The sequence below is a fragment of the Zalophus californianus genome, chromosome 7, assembly GCF_009762305.2.
Source record: "Zalophus californianus isolate mZalCal1 chromosome 7, mZalCal1.pri.v2, whole genome shotgun sequence".
Classification (NCBI taxonomy): domain Eukaryota; kingdom Metazoa; phylum Chordata; class Mammalia; order Carnivora; family Otariidae; genus Zalophus; species Zalophus californianus.
In genome coordinates this window covers 43,526,498-43,544,537 of record NC_045601.1, presented here as the reverse complement: position 1 = coordinate 43,544,537, position 18,040 = coordinate 43,526,498, and the positions used below count along the sequence as shown (strand labels likewise).

The 18,040-nt window shown below is 37.3% G+C and overlaps 1 protein-coding gene across 3 annotated transcripts in view; it reads right to left on the bottom strand.

Moving 5' to 3' along the window:
* The window catches only part of MAN1A1 (mannosidase alpha class 1A member 1), a 164,229-nt gene that overhangs the window by 22,002 nt on the left and 124,187 nt on the right, over positions 1-18,040 (bottom strand). For all 3 annotated transcript variants that reach the window (XM_027601261.1, XM_027601262.2, XM_027601260.2), the window contains exons 7-8: positions 5,311-5,434; positions 3,284-3,377 (exon numbers count right to left, since the gene is read on the bottom strand). In XM_027601261.1, coding sequence (XP_027457062.1) covers positions 3,284-3,377; positions 5,311-5,434 — 218 coding nt within the window. The remainder of the gene's footprint in view (positions 1-3,283; positions 3,378-5,310; positions 5,435-18,040) is intronic.

Below are 18,040 nucleotides of genomic sequence, written 5' to 3'. Positions count from 1 at the left end.
AGAAAGACAGACTGGAAACAGAGTGCATGAATACTCACAAAATTCACCTACTAGTAAGTAAGTAACACCTGCTAGTGTAAGATACGGTGCGCCGGGTTAACAAATATCCACTAAAACAATGGCACTGGCCTCAAAAGTTTTGGATCCCTAGGAAGATGGGGATGTATATGAATCATTTTGAAAAAGATAATGATAGATAAATCTGAAGTACTGGTGCAGGGGAGGAAGGGGTAAGTAGAGGATGAGTGGGTACTAACAAATTCCAACCAGGGTCTTGCAGAAAAAGGTCCCCCAGAAGAAAGGGCAATTGAGCTGGACTAGTCAGAAGAGAGGTAATAGGGCTGAGGAAACAGCATAAACCAAGACCTGGATATGACCAAGCGGGCCTTGATTAAAGAACGAAAAAATAAGTGTGTCTCCATTGTGGCTGGAACACAGGATAGGGGTGGGGGAGGGAGAGCAGACATGAGAGTCATCAACCCTATTTGTCTGCCATCAAGAAACTGGTCCATGAGCAATCCAAATATAACGGGCCCTTCGTACCAGGAAACATGGCCAAATACACAATATATTGGTAACCCAGAAGCTAAAAGTGGGATGTTCCAGTACAACTGATACTTTTTGTCCCTCTTCACAGTGACTTCTAAATCCTAAATCACAAGAAGAAAACAGTCAGTCATAGAGAATTTTTTTCAATTTTTAAAATCATTCATGAGAAGGAAAATGCTAAAAATGCCTGTCCTTTTAGAGAATCTTATCTGGTCCTTGTACTCAGAAAGCTACTCAAGTTCTATTTTATCTCAAATACTCTTAATGGTTCTCAAACTTTTAGTCTCAGCATGCTTTACACTCTTAAAAATGAATAAATAACCCAAATAACTCATTTATGTAATATCTCTAAGTATTTACCATATTGGAAATGAAATTTAAAATATTTAAATTAAGTTAAAATATTTTATTAATTTAAAATGAGAATACAACCATTATGACAACATCTTTCATAAAAACATTATATTTTACAACATAAAAAATTAGCTAAAAGACTGACACTGATTTACATTTTTGCAAATATTTAAAATTTTTGCTGTACTAGAAGACAGCTGGATTTTTGTATCTGCTGTATATTCAACCTGTTGCTATATGTCATTTTGGTGGAAATACATGAAGAAAATTCAGCCTCACACAGTTACACAGTTGGAAAGAAAGTATTTTAAGAGTCTTTTCAGATAATTGTGGGTATTTTTCTTTGACACTAAAACAAAACTTGACAAGTAGTTTTTTAAAGGTTATTATTTTTTAAATGTTGGTTGTAATGTGGAAATAGAAATCACATCAATGAATTTTTGTACTATTACGTTAAAATCCATTGGTCTGTCTTGTACTTTGAATGGATCTTTTTGCTCACATGATTTTGTAATAGCATGTATTGGTCATTTGGAAAATACTGGTTCACTTAATTATGCAGATCTTCCAAGTGTTGACACAGTTCACTATATGATATAAAAACCCACATTTGTTAATACCACCACTACTCTCATCAGAAAAGTTTTTTTTTTAGAGAGGGTGGGGAGCGGCAGAGGGAGTGGGAGAGAGAGAGAATCTTAAGCAGACTCCATGCTCAGTGTGGAGCCCAACATGGGGCTCGATCTCATGCCCCTGAAATCATAACCTGAGCCAAAATCAAGAGTCAGATTCTTAACCAACTGAGCCACTCAGGTGCCCCAGAAAAGTCTTTAAGTATTGGTTAAAGGTGTTAAGGTCATGGTGGCATATACACATTTCTTAAACTTCTAATTTTCATTTAGAAATTCAAATTCTATCATTGGCACAGATACTGTCAGTTTTCTTTGAAGTGACAGGCCTGTTTTTGAGAACATGGTTACCAATTACCCAAGTCCGAATAACCAAAGTTTGTCTTCAGTTGTTCTTTCAAGCAAAAATGGTGATTCATGCATCAATAAGTGGCTGGTTCAGCCTGTGATTCAAACAATCACCCAAGTGCTTTTCTATGAGGCAGGCACTATCTTTTATTATACAGCAAAGAAGTGTACTCGATGGCTGAGATTTACTAGACTCCATTAATTTTTCTTCATTAAAAATATTCATAAGTGAAACTGGCACCTTTTTTTTCTTATTGTCAGTGAAGAATACGATTATTAGTACTATCTGGCTCCTCTGCCATGGTTCCCGCTGTGGCCTCAACAGTTTTACCCACCACTGCTTTTGCAACACAAGTACAAATGTCAACACAGTGAAAAGGCAGAAAGCCTTAGTATTATTATAAAAATAGCTTTGACCTTTGGGACCCTGTGAACGGTCTCAGGGACATGCAGTGATCTGCAGACCACACTTGGCTAAGTGGCAACCTTATGGTCTTACAGTCTCAACAGCTAGGCCTTCCATAGCCACTACAAACAGAGATTTTAGCACAATTTTTATTCTACTAAATTATTCTTTAAGAAAAGTACTTCTACAGTAACAGTGAGGCATATTCATCTAAGAATATAATTTAAATATAAAGAAAATACTCAAATTAGAATAAAATTGTAAGGCACTGCTAATATCCCCCGTACCGTGAGGCACCTCTCTTAGTATTCTGTACCTGCTCTCAGTTGCTGCGTTCATCTACCACTGTTTTTCCAAATCAACTTGAGAACATTTCTTTCAACTACTCTGAATCTTCATACCACCTGTCAAAGTCCCTAAGGGATGTGAAGTGAGGGCTTCTTGCATAGTGCTTTCTCCTAATCTGAAGATAATTCTACTGGGAAGAAACCATTATCGGCTGGCTTAAAATTAAGTAGAGAAAATACCATTTGCTCTTTCAATTTCCTAACCCTTATAGATTCAGGTTCCTCTCTCATCTTGGAGCCAAGAAGAAAAAGAGAAAATGCTATAAAGTAGAATGATCTAGCTACTCTGTGCAAAACCCTGACAGTCAATAGCACAAAGGAACAATTTTCCCTTCTATCCACATGACCGGCTTGTTACAGGCTAACATCCCCACACAACCCGACCAGATCTTCCCTTCCTGATTAATAATTTAAATGTGCTTACATGTCATCATACTCACATTTATGCACGAAAAACAAATAATCTAGATCCCTGGTAACGTTGATAGTCTCCCTTATGAGAAGCCTATTTAGTAAAGGAACCATGCCCACTTTCCCCTTTTTGAAACATTCCCCAAAAAGATTTGTGCTTTTTCGTCCTTCTTCTGTCTATTACTAGAGCAGTGCTGGGTATCACAAAGAGCTAAGACAATGCTAATCTTTTGACTTACATTGACCCCACTGTCCACTACTGGGATTCAGATAGTTAGGATAAAGGCCTTGTGGTTTTTCCAGGTTGTTCAGTACTGTTCGAATATTCATTACCTACAACAGAAAATGAGATGTTACTATGAAAATCTAAACACAATTTTGGTGCCATTCTTCTCTCTTTCTCCATTACATTTTTCCATGTTAGGAAAGAAGACTGATTTAAAAGAATTAGAACAAAGAGAGTCGCCCCCAGCTTACAAAAATAATCGCAGTAAGTGAATACAGTCACACTCATCTGCCAGATGCCATAGAAGGAACTAGGGATCTATCAGTGGATAAACAAAGTCATTACCCTCTTGGAATTTGCAGTCTAGTGGGAGGAGACAGATAATAAGCACATAAATATGTCAGGTGGTGACAGATGCTATGAAAAAGTTATAGAGAACAATGGGACAGAGTGATGTGAGGTCGTGAGGCTGCACACTTAGTCAGGGAGGTCTGGGGAGCCTGATGGGAGAGGGTTTGAGCCGAAACTTAAAGTAGCCAAGGAATAACCAGGCAGAAAGTTGGAGGAAGAGCAACCGGGGCAGAGGGAGGTGCACGCACAAATGCCCTGAGAAGAGAGTGGGTTTGGCAAGACCACTGAGGCTGGAGGTGAGGAAGCAAAGGGGAGAATGTCAAAGAGAGAGGAGAGAGGGAGTCAGGGCCCACATCATGCAAGCGTCACGGGCCAAAATGAAGGCTTAGTTTATTCCAAGTGTGATGGGAAGCCATCGAAGTTTCGTGTGATTGAGGGGACAAGAGAGGAAGAGCATCCAGGTGAGTACTGCAGAGTCCAGGTGAGAGATGTTAGAGTCCCGGGAAACGGTGGGAGCAGAGAAACGGGACAGAGCCAAAACATCTCCTGATGGACTCGACCTAAGGTTTCCCAGAAAGAGAGGAACCAGATGACCTCCAGATCTGTGGTCTGAGCCACTGGGTAAACTGAGGTGGCATTTTATCAAGACAGTGAAGACTGCAGTAGAAACAGGTCTGGGGGTTGAGTCTAAGGCATTTGGAGTAGCAGGTGTCTTTTAGATCTCTTAGTGGAAATGTCGGATATAGAGTGTGGGATAGGCTGGGCCTGGAATGATCGATTTGGAGTCAACAACGGCAATAGGCCGTCTGTGGAGCCATGAGACTGGATGAAATAATGTAGACAGGGAACATAAAAAGAAGCGGTCCAGGTTTGAGTCCTGAGGCTTTCTGATATTTAGAGGTTGGGGCATTGGGGAAGATCCAACAAAGAAGGCTGAGAAGGAGCACTCTACTGAGGAAGGAGGCAAACCAGGGTAGTACCATATGCCTGCAGCCCTGTGCAGTGTCTCGGAGGGGGAAGTGACCAAGTGTGTCAGCTGCTGAGAGGGTGAGGAAGACGAGGGCTGAGAACGATCACCAGACCTGGCAACACAGAGCTCCCCAGTCATCGAGACAGGTGTGGAGGAGAGAAAAGCCTGACTGGGAAGTGCTCAAGAGCGGGGGACACAAGAGGGGGTGGTAAGAGAGACCACTCCCTCAAGAAATTTTGCTATAAGGGGAAGCAACAAATGGGGTGGAAGCTAAGAGCAGAGTGGTGGGGTGAATATAAATTTACTCAAATATCTATGGGTTTGTTTCTTGAAAATTAGAAAGAGATTCAATTTGTATTATACTCGAAGTTGTATTATACTTTGAGTTTAAAAAGTCTTTCCCATACTTGCTTCATATAGTCTAGACATTACCTATTTTTAGATAAGGAAAAAAATTCAGAGAGGTAAAGTGACTTGCTTGAGGTGTAGAGAATCTGACGTGTATACCATGTTGTCTCACACGGAGTTAGATGGTGCCATGGAATGACTGTGGGTTTACAGTTTGGTAAAATGAAATGCTGCATGTAATAAAACTTCCTAAAGAACTGTATTAAACTTCGTTGTTCTTTTCCACATCTAATATTACTAAAGCTTCCAGGACAGGATATTGTTTCTCACAAGTACAGCTCTGCAATGCAAGGTGTATTGGAGAATCTCACCTTTTCAGCAAAGATGGGGTTTCCTGATAAGTGGCTCAGGTGTAGAAACTCCAAATGCAGAGTTCCAAATTCTGCCAAAATACTGCTGCCTCCTGAGGCCCAGGGCCAGTTCCTTCCAATCCCACTAAAGAAGAGAAGAGATTGAACAGTTATGGGTCAGACTAATTCCAATTTTTGCAGCTCTAAATAGTAGAAGTGAAAGAGACAGCTTTTGAATAATAGCACCTCAGCTAATTATCTGGGTATCTTTGGCTGCTGGTTTCAGGCTTTGACTCTTAATCTACAAATTGAAAATCAGTGTTGACTTAAGTCAGAAAAAAAGTTGCTATGTGCTTGCTGTTGATAAACAGACAAATATTTTGGAAGGTACAGGTGTCATATAGAGATGCACACCCATTCCAAATAGAATATAAAACACCCCCCAACATACCCCAAATCCCACATAAAACCCTCCAACATTTTAATTAATTTTAGCCTCAGAGTCCATGGACTATTACAGATAGTCACATTATATTTAAAAGTTTTCTTTGATATAAGATAAATTTCAAAGCTTCATTGATTATATACATACTCCACCTCTCCCCAAACCCTCCCTCCACTTACTAGAGTTTGTTTTGTTTCCCCCCACACTATTTTCCCTATTTTCTAAGTATATTTTCCAGGGCGCTCACTTATTCCCTGACCCATTTAATCTATGCTCAAGAATTTCAACACAATTATGTAATTCAAATCTGAAAGGGGTCAAAAGGCATGAGCTTCAAAAATTATTGCCTCATGCCTCATCTTGGAGAAATGGTTTTGAGTCCTACACATCCACACACACACACACACACACACACACACACACACACACAAAGTGGCTTTTGAGACATGGTCATACTCTCTTGGGTACAGTTTATTTTTGGAGAGCCACTTAAAATGTCAAGACTTAATGTGATAATTGAAATAAAGAATAAAGTCAAGGATCTGACCAGTAAATTCCCTTGCAGAAAGCTGAAAACCCACATTTTGGTTTTAGTTCAGATGCACATTTATTGCATGCCTACCATTTGCCAGGGACTCTGCATGGCATTGGGTTACAAAGATGATTATAATGAATAAATCACCTTTTTCTTAAAGACCTTAGAGTGTAATGTGAGAGAATGACCTAAGCATAGATAATTCCAATTAAATATGGTAAGTGCCAAGATAAGAGTGTGAAAAATTCTCTGAGCACCTAGGGCCAGGGCATGCAATCCTCTATGGTGGGGGCACAGAAGGCTTCTTCAAGGAGGAGACTCCTGAGTTGATTGTTGAAAAATGAATATGAATTAGTGAGGAAAGAATGGTGAGAGGGAGCATCTGGACACTGAGAGCACACAGAGGGGCTAGCCAGAACTAGAAGAAGCTCCTGATGCTGCTGAATGGAGCGAAGGGAAGGTGGCCCGAGAGAAGGCTATGAGGTTCAATTGGGGCCAGGTCTTGGCGGCTTGTGGATTTCTCACTTTCTTCCATTTCCAAGTTGGCTCCATTTGAATACTGCTCTTGGTGTCCCCTAGATTTCCCTCCCTGTATTTTTTTTGCTTTAGATCATTCACAACTCTGGGTAAACCCTTCCAGCTGTCTTAACTTCTGCTCAGGAATGTCTAAGAAAAGGAAAACAATAAGGACAACTGGTATCTAAAATTCTAGGCTGGCCTCACTCTTATTCCATGTTTCTTTAGAGCAAAACCTAGATTTTATCTTCAAACATAGATTTATAGTAAACATAATAAAAAAGTAAACATAAATAAAAGAGATCTAAAAATCACATATATTCATTTATTTTAAAAAATGCCTTATATTTATTCAGTTCTGGGAATATAAATCAGTTTTTATTTTCATGATTGGCTTAGATGAAAGGAATAGCCAATCATCCAAACAGGATGAACAACTACTTTCAAATTTTATTAACATATGGCAAGTACACACAGTAATTGGTCATTAATTTGTTGTCATGACAGTTTTTTTTATTCCAACCATTCTATCACTGACCAAAATCAATAAACCAAATTAAGCAAAACTAGAAATTTCTATGTTCTAGAGAAACTATTAAAATCAAAGCCACAGTGTCAGAGTAAGAGGGAATGAGGACTTTGTCATGGAGAAAGAAGAAGATAGTGTGCTAGGAACCCAGCCCAGTTTCCAGATCTTCAAAGACTGGTTCTTTTCAGTTCAGGGTATGAGGGTGTGTTGGCACACTCAGATGAGAAACTCAAGTAATATATACGTACAAAAATAAAATTCAAATTACTTTTGTATTCATGCATTTGTTCCCTGCTATTAATGTGGTTAATTAAGAGAAAACCAGTGATATATTAAAAAAAGTTCAATAGGTTAAAAAAATTAAGATTGAAAAAGGGTTGTATATATAATCCCTCTTCCTCCTTGGCACACATTCATATCAGAAGGAAAACAGCACACTTTTCTATCACTTTAATTATATACGGAACAAGCACAGTAAAAGCACCAGCAAAAGGATATGTCATGCTAACAGAAAGGAAGCTGGGTTTAGAATACAGGTATATTTATATGAGAGAATGGCTTTGGTTACCATTCTTTCAACTTACAGAATTAATGTATTTCAGTAAAATTGTAAGATCGATAGTTGTGCTAGCTCTTAAATATAAATGACAGCAGGGTTTCAAGAAGTCAGAGAGGGCATCATTATATCTAGATATTTAATAAGGTCATTTGCCTTTTCTTAGGCAAAGCTAAAATGACTGGAGATTGGTCTCGGGGAGAGTGTGGGGCACATACCATAGGCCATCACAGCTAAAATACGTGTGTAATAGGGGAAATGGCTGCCTGTTTGCACAGCACATGTGACTGAATCAGAACCAGTTTTGGACACTCAGAATGATTTCTAAGGTCTTTTGTCTCTAACTTCTAAAGGTCTAATTGAGGAACCTATATACTTGTATGGCTCTAATTTCTAAACTGATATATACAGACATTGGGCATTTGACATCAAAATGATGGGTTTATGACAGGAAAGTGAGTGCAGAGCGAGTTTCACTCGTTTGGTCTGGGGCCCTGGGCATCCCATGATACCAAATGCTAAAGCTTTCTAGACCTCTGGGTCAAGATCAGTCTCATCTGAGAAAGTAGGGGATTTAAAATGTCTTCAACTTCAGTTCCCTTATCACAATATTTTAAAAGCAGTCATGGTGTTCTTTATCTATTTTACAAACACTAATAATATTTTAGAAAAATATTTCAAAAATAAAATAACAGTTTGTGTTCAGAAACTGTTAGTTCCATCAGGCAGGCATAAAAGGGAAGAATATTTAAATATTCCCAATCTTGTTACAATTATTACAGCTTAAGCCAAAGCGATGAGTCAGCATATGGAAATGTATACACAAAAAGGCAATTAACAGGAATGGGGAAACTGCCAAGTGAGTGGTTCAAAGAATCCTGGAGCCGAACCTCAAACGTCTGTATCAGTCTAATTTCACTTAAGTCTGTTTCTGCCAATCCCCAGTTCTTCCATTTTAAATTGGAGTACTATTTAATACATATTTTTCAATTTTTAATTTAAAATTTTCAGTAGTCTATAAAGGTAATAATTCTTTGAAGATAAAACATCACAATAAAAAGTAACTGATTTTGGCAAATGCAACTAGAAATATGTCTTTAAAAAAAAACTGAGTCACTAGGATTCTTTTGAAAATGTGAAATACTATTCTGTTGCTTTAGAAAGTATAACTTGAATGTAGTTTATTAGCAGTGGTAATATACTTCCACATCCTACTGCACTCAAAAACAAGAAGGTATAATTATTTACCGACCTCATAGCTCTGATAAGCAATGGGCATTATGCTTTTTTTTCTTTTCCTAGGAATGGTTAATAACACCAGAGAAAGGAACCACCTTACTAGTACTGCTATTCTATTCACGTTCGAATCCCATGGGAGAGCGGCTAACTCCTCCTAGAGCTTGTAATGAATCAAGTAGCTGAGGGTTGTTCTGGATTGATGGTATAGCCCTTCAAAATAATCTTAAATTGAGGTACCCAAAGTGATAAGTTATAGTCACTGCCCAGATACAATTTGGATCATTAAAAAATACATTTGGCTACTTAGTATAATCAAACTCAACAAGTAAAGAATTTACAGAATGGAAACAATTCTAAAAAATTGCCAGATGAACATATAAACAAAGCATTAAATAGTTATACAGTCTTGATTAGCTATGACTTTCAATTTATTCTTCCTTGCTGCTTGCTCTTTTATGCCAAATGGGAAATGGGCCAATAAACAATTTTCTTGAGGATTCTTGTCTGAATAATTTCTGATTAGCTGATCAGTAAACAAACGCCCTTCAAGTTCAAAGCCCAGAACACAGGTTACTCCTTGTGGCTATGGAAGTAACAAGTTTTGGAAGAAACAAATTCCCCACATTCTTTATATTATGGGAAAGCCTTACTTACATAGGCAAATAGAGGGGCACACAGGGATATTTAATTCAAAAGAGCAGATAATCCAATATTATTCCTTTGGATTTTAGCACAAATTAGGAAAGAATAATTAGAAAGTTCATGAACGATTGTTTCATTTAACTGTATTCCCAAAGCTAATTGATTTTGAGATTAAGCCATTTCAGCTTCACTTATTACAAATGCCTCCTTCCTGAACAGATTCACACAGTGCTGATCTTCCAAGTTTGTAGTCTAAGATTTCACTGAGAGTTGGACTAATAATTCCAGGGAATGGCATTCTAGGACTAGTCAAGATTCTATTATAGCTCAACCATAGAAAATTCCACTGGGGAGGACTACTTCCCCAAGAGCTATCCACAGGGAAATGGTGGCTAATAAAGGGCAGCCGTATGATTGAATTAATTCACAATTCATGGTTTACTGCTCCTGAACAGCAGCATGTGGGTTAGATCTCAAAAGAATCTCCACACTTAATTTTTTTAACCAAAGGCCAAAATAATGTTTTAAAATTAGCTACCTTGCTTCGTCTTATGGGTAGTTATTTTAAACAGAATTGGAACTAAATACTTATTATTTTAGTTTATTCTGACAATACTGCTGTCCTTGTACTTGACAATCTAGGATTGGAGGAGAAGTTGGAGTTTGCAAAAATATAAATGGTGAGAAGCCCTCTTTAATTCCATAAATAATCTGCTCCACAGGTACAAAGATGCTAAAATTCTGTTTTCCAGCTGTCCCTTGGGTGAGATCTCCTTGCTAACCACAATCAACAGACTGCAAATAAGTTGAATGCAGTTTCTGCCCAGTTATTGGGCAAACTGGGATACCCTATCATTAAGTTTGGGGAACACTCCAAAAAGGCTAGTAGTACCAAGTAGAAAGCATTATAACGCATTTAAAATGTGTGGGCATGCATGCGCATTTACTTTATTGTCCTTAAAAAGAAAGAATTATATTCTACATGTTCTTTTAAACATACATCACAATTTTCATGGATATTTCCCATACTGGTCAATGTACATCACTGCTGTTGAGTGAACAGTACCTGATTGAATGGATATACAGGTGACCCTCAAACAATACAGGGGTCAGGGGTGTTGACTTCCTTTGCAGTTGAAAATCCACGTATAACTTTTGACTCCCGCAAAAACTTACTAATAATAGCCTACTATTGACTGGAAGACTTATCAATAACATAAACAGTTTATTAACAAATATTTTGCGTGTTATATGTATTATATATTGTATTCTTATGGTAAAGTAAGCTAGAGAAAAGAAAATGTTAAGAAAATCATTAGGAGGAGAAAAGACATTTACAGTACTGTCCTGTATTTACTGGAAAAAGATCCACATATACATAGACCCACGCAGTTCAAACCCATGTTGTTCAAGGGTCAACCATATTCTAATTTATTTTAATGTATACTTATTGATAGACATTGAAACCAATTTATTTTTTATCTTATTTTTTGTCACTGTAAACAGTTTGGTGGTAGGTGTAGTTCTTTTTTAAAACTAACTAATTTTCACGTAAAAATGTCTACATAGATTTTAGCTGGAAGATGTTAACTTATCTAAACTGATAATGAGGATGGATTTGGGAATATGTATTGGACGCATAAATGTCTATTTTTTACAGAGTTATTTCTTAACCATGTGGGCCTATTACATCTTGCCACATTTGGTAGCCTCTAGAATTCTTGGGATATCTCAAATTCATCTGCTGTAAATCATTGCATCAAGTCCTTTAAAACTGGGGAAGGAGGGGCTACAAACAAGCATTTATATCCAGACACTTTTCTAATAAACCTCAGGATGGAATAGGAGCATACCACATTTCACCTTCAGAAATGGTAACTCACTAATATTATTTTGTCAGACATTTAGACACATTGTTTCATTACTTGAACACATACCATCTTTCTAAGATGTTACTTAAGATCCAAGATTACAGGGATATTTGGCTATGTTTATTTATCTCTTTGCCTTTCATTCTATGGGTCCATGGGTTATCTATGGATCAAGATAAATGAAATCAGTACAGATTCCAGGTTTTTAATCCTTCAAATTCTGCTCTTCAGCCTCTTTCTGTAACCAGAATGGCCAGGATTGCTCCCTTCTAGATTCTAAGATCCTCAGGGACAAAGACTGCTTTATACAACCAAAGTCTAGTCCCAAAGTCTAAGTCAGTACCAAGAAACAAAGGTGTTTAATACATGCTTCATTTAATAAAATTTAAAAATAATGAAACATCTGTTATTGGCTCCTACCCCTAATTTATATGTAAATGATATAACCCTGTATTTAGCATTACCACACACAAGCCCCTTTATAGCCAATATAAGAAAAACTTCTTTTCTAGGCTGATAACTAGTTTTCTATCCCAAACTTGAAGTATTCTGAAGTTGTGATTTCTGAGAGTTGAGATATGGTGAAGTGAGGAAAAGGACAGGGTGGTAAATAATTATGAAGGCTAGATTTTATTCAGTTTAAATGATTGTCTTTTATTCCAATTTATGTCTTTTCTAGTTTGTGATGTTAAGCTTTTCCTTGTTAAATAAAATGATGATGATAAAAGGTAGGGTTTTGTTGCTCAGTTTGTTTCTCAGAGTCCACAGTCTCTCATGGTTCGTCTCCCCCTCTGACTCCCCCCGCTTCATTTTTCCCTTCCCACTATCTTCTCTCTTTTTTTTTTTTAACATATAATATATTATTTGTTTCAGAGATACAGGTCTGTTATTCATCAGTCTTACACAATTCACAGAGCTCACCATAGCACATACCCTCCCCAATATCTATCACCCAGCCACCCCATCCCTCCCACCCCCCACCACTCCAGCAACCCTCAGTTTTTCTGAGATTAAGAATTCCTCATATCAGTGAGATCATATGATACATGTCTTTTTCTGATTGACTTATTTCACTTAGCATGATACCCTCTAGTTCCATCCATCTTGTTGCAAATGGCAAGATTTCATTGTTGTTTTTTTTTTTATATTGCTGAACACCAATATGCCACTTTATTATTTGGATTTTTTTTTCCCATTTGTCACATACCTATCAATGTTTACACAATGAGGAAAATAAGATTTCATTTTTTTGATGGCTGCATAATATTCCATTGTGTATATATATATATATATATATATATATACACCACATCTTCTTTATCCATTCATCTGTTGATGGACATCTTAGCTCTTTCTATAGTTTGGCTATTGTGGACATTGCTGCTATAAACATTGGGGTGCACATGCCCCTTCAGATCACTACATTTGTATCTTTGGGCTAAATACCCAGTAGTACAATTGCTGGGTCATAGGGGAGCTCCATTTTCAACTTTTTGAGGAATCTCCGTACTGTTTTCCAGAGTGGCTGCACCAGCTTGCATTCCCACCAACAGTGTAGGAGGGTTCCCCTTTCTCCACATCCTCGCCAACATCTGTAATCTCCTGACTTAATTTTATCCATTCTGACTGGTGTGAGGTGGTATCTCATTGAGGTTTTGATTTGTATTTCCCTGATGCTGAGTGATGTTGAGCACTTTTTCATGTGTCTTTGGCCATTTGGATGTCTTCTTTGGAAAAATGTCTGTTCATGTCTTCCTGGCACCATTGATATTAAGACCCAGACACGGCTGAAGGTGTGGAAGAGTTACAGTTCACTACCAATTATGCCAAAACTAATGTTAGTTTCTGGCAGAAATTCTGAGGTATAAGAGGATAGTAGTAAATGATTTTGTCCAACAGGTTAAAACATAAGTACTTTGGGGGTACATGTTGCCAAAGTCAAGTCAGATGGAGCCAGTTAGTCAACCATAATTGACTGAGTGCATTCCATGTGCCAGATACTGTGCAATGCCAACATCAAACACTATAGGAAACACTCAAAGGTTTCTTCTTTTTTAGATGTCAAATATTTTATTGAACTCAATTAATAAAGGAATCAGTAAGATAATAAAACAATCAAAGGCCATTTGAGAAATTGGTTGTTTTTAGGAAATGCTAGAAATACCCCTCTAGCCTAGCGACAACACTAAGTCATGTCCGAGAGAGTCACAAATTGTTACTCTTGGATTATCTTTTCCACCAGACAAATTATTTGCACCTCTACAAAATCTACATTTCGTCAAAATTCTACAACTTGACATGTTACCTCATTAGCTCTAGACCTTCAATCAACAGTATATACTGATTTGAATTAAATACAATTCCCTAGATAATCTTTTTACCCTAACATGACATGATAGCATACCGACCTTTTTGCCTTATTATCAAATTTCAGATAACTTTTCTCTGAAGGCATAGTATATACATAAGAAGAGTTTTGGGAGTGATAATGATTTCATCTGGAATACAGGCTTAGAAAAGGAACACTGAAATAATAATCCTCAGTTTACTAAAGAACCACCTGACTTTGGAGTTGAAATAATTAATGGGATTTCTCAGTGAGCATGTGTGGAGGGTCTGGCTTTACCTAGAGATTGCTTAAATCTACCTATCCTTGCAGCAGCATCTTACTGGCCAAGGTGGCTTGCTCTGAAATTTTGGAGGGTTGGGATATCAACTGCAACTCAATTAAATTTTTGTTCATGCACCTGAGTAGAAGCAAAACAATTTTTGGTGAACCATTTCTGTTTTTCCTTTGGGCATTCTTCAGAGAGGTCTTCGACAAAGAAATCAAGTGGGTCTAATTAAATTTTTATGACAGGAGGTGAGCTTCATCTGACTGGTATATGAAATACATCGATATTTCATTACCAAGTTCAACAGATCCTCACTGTAGGTCTTTTCCAGATATTAAACTACTTGGGAATAACTGGGAAAGATTCATTCCCTGATGTTTACTTAATAAATTAGTTATCACTATACTTCAGAGTGGGCAATAGATTCTTTTTAGGTCAAGATAAGTAAAATAAATGCTAAATTAAGGAACCTGTAGTGGGAAAATGTAGCTAAATGCTACAAATGCTATTCAAATTCTCAAGGATGAACTGATAATGAGAAAGTTCAAGAAAACAGATAATGTCCAAGTGATCAGGGCCAATAATTAGTGTGTTCTTTTAAGCTGCATTATGTAAATTCAGATAGTCCTTTTAACATGTAATGCAACTCTAGCCAACCAAAAGAAACTCTGTGGTTAATTAAACCACCTTACAATTTAAAATAGTAGCTTTTCTTGGTTTTGAATTTTACGTAAGAAGTATTGCACAAACAAAAATGTGTGCGTAGCTTGTGGTAAGAACAAACAGATTCAGGGCTTTCTCTAAACAGATGCTGGGGAATAAAGCTATCAAACTACTTCATTCTCATTCTCCTGCCTTCTGCCTACAACTTATGGTTTAGAGGCTCTGGAATAGGTGTTATGAAACAGTCTGGCAACTAAAGTCTTAAGAACATAAAGATAAGAAAAAATCATGACAAGAGAATGAAGAGGCCAGTGAGAATAAAGAGGAAGAGTACCTGGTTGAGGAAGACCAAACAGTAAAGACAGGTATCCTTCTCAACAGAACCACGGCAGTTGAAATCAGTGTCTGTTCTGTTTGGCCGTCAGTGACATCCTTATATAAATACAGTCAGTGCTAAAGGATCATCTGTGTATAATTAGCTGTCTGCTGCCTTGTGACATCTTCTCTGTTATTTAACTTTTTACATGCTTTAGCTTATCTCCCTAACTGGAGAGTAAGAACTAAAGGCAGAGATACAATTCAATTTCTTTACTGCCTCCCCCACCCACATAGATAGTCACAGAGATACCACAATTTGATGTTTGTTGCATTTATATATCTCGGCAACAAATCCATTTCTAACATTACTGTAATCCAAATGTTTTCTATAAAATTCAGTTATTACTCTAAGCAAGGTTTATTACTCATAGTTAAAATCTTTTATACGTATTCACTTTTAATTTATGCTTAACTTTAACATGTTTATATGTCTTCAGCAATTAAGATTCTTTATATTATAGGAAAAAGATACCGAAAAATGTAACTAAACTGAGAAACAAAAAGGGTCTTAGAGGGGAGGGGGGTGGGGGGATGGGTTAGCCCAGTGATGGGTATTAAGGTGGTCACGTACTGCATGGAGCACTGGGTGTTATACAAAAACAATAGATCATGGATCACCACAACAAAAACTAATGATGTATTGTATGGTGACTAACATAACATAATAAAATAAAATTTAAAAAAATGTAACTAAACTAGCTTTTACAAAGTGAGAATAATCAAAACGGATAGTTTATATAATCTGAACTTTGTGGTAGCCTCCTAATGCTGATATTAAAATTTAAAAATGTTTCATAATACTAAGTAAATGGTTGGAGGAATTTCAACAGTAAAACTGCCTATTATCCAGAAGAAATATTCAAAATATATGAGTGTTGGCAGATATAATTGTAGCTTTTAAAAATCTTTAATGTGTGTTAGCTAGGTAAAATGCAAAAATTAAAACATCAAAATAGTACTTTGAAATTGGAAATGATAATCATCCATTTTACCTATAAGAAAAAAGAGAAAAAAAAAACTTTCTTTACCTTCTGGCTAATGGACTCTGGGCTTTACACTGCTGTGGGTACAGTGTTGGCCCAGAAAATTTTGTGTGGTAACAAACACTAGTTCTTAATTCACTGAGGATGTTTGGTGATGTCATTAAAAGAATCTCTGTGAGATAGAGCCATCTGGAATGGAAGGGGAGAGGTTTCACTTAGGACGAATTAGTCTAGGACTAAGTAAGACCAGACATGCAGATAGATCTGGTCTGAAATGAACTGTTGTGAAATAAAGCAATGAACTAGAAGGTCCAGGTTTTTATGGATTGAGACCACTCTTGGTACAAAATAAATCTTACAGCTTTGATGAGTGCCCTCTTGTTCCATGAATGCCAATTTAAGAACAATAACAATGTTTATGTGCTATGTCCACCTCTCTATTCAAAATGAAAATGTTCTCTTGTATCCCATGGGGAAAATGTGCATATTTGGAATTTAAGATTACCTACTTCAGTTAATAGTAGAATGCCAGTGTGAAAAATGGCACGATTATCCTGTAATGTGAAGCTCTAAGAAGAAATTAAAACAGTATGATGTGACAGAGTCTGACACAGAGCTTCTTTAGATGGGCTCACTGGAAAGACCAAGGGGAGATTTTTAAGCTGAGACCAACAAGATAAAAGTGAACCTATCAGTAAGGAACCTGGGAGTGGCTCCTGAAAGTGACCGAAGGTAGGCAGGACTCCGCCAAGTTTGCAAACAAAGGGCTGACTGTGTGGCTGAGGGACAATCAGTGTGGGGACTCTAGCGTCAGGGACACTAACTAGCAAGACCATAAGGCATCTGTAAGGCCAGGGCAAGCATTTGGATTTATTCTAAGGGCAATGGAAAGTCCCTCTAGGGTTTTACGTGGGAGGTGATGGTATCTGATTCACATTTTTAGAGTTCACTCTGGACACCATGAGAAGAATAAACTATGAGAGCAAGAGCGTAAGTAAGCAAGCAAACAGGTATTCAGGCAAGAAACGGATGGTGGTGGAATAGGTGCTAATAGATGGACAGATGTGGAGGGATTTGGGCTCTGTCTGGAGGTAAGAGTTGCCGGAAGAATTGGATCTGGGGATGAGGGAAGACAGGAATCAAGGATGATTTCTAGTTTTTTTGGTTTTAGCAGCTGGGTGGGTCCTGGTGCCATTTAAGAAGATGAGAAAGACTGAGGCAGGAGAGGGCATGGCAAAGAAAAGCAGTTCTGTTTTTTCTGATTTGGCTATGAACAACCATCATTCACAATTACAAGGAAAAAGATCTGATCATTTTAATTTTCCTTTTTCTCGCTTTTTATAAAGATCGATTTATTCAATGTGAGAAACTTTTCTTTTGCTACGGCTTTTCTGAAATTATTTAAAAATTATGAAAATAACATGTATACAGCAAAAAATGTGAAAAAACATAAAAGATTATGTAATGAAAATGAATCTGCCTTTTCCTCCAGATCCTACTATTATTTCTGAATGAACATCATCAATAATTTCCTGGAATCTCGCCCAAAACTTCCTAGTGCATGGTCACTAGATGAAATTTTTAAAATATAAGTAGAAGTATACTGTACATGTTACCATATCCTGTGTTTCATGAAAACATGAAGTATTTAGTTGTTCTGCCTCATTATAGTGGCCCAGTATCCCAGTGTATGGGTGTACAGTACCTTAATCACTTTTTTGGTCTCAAGTTTTGCTCTCATAAACAATGGTGCACATTCATGAGCAGGTGACCAGAGTA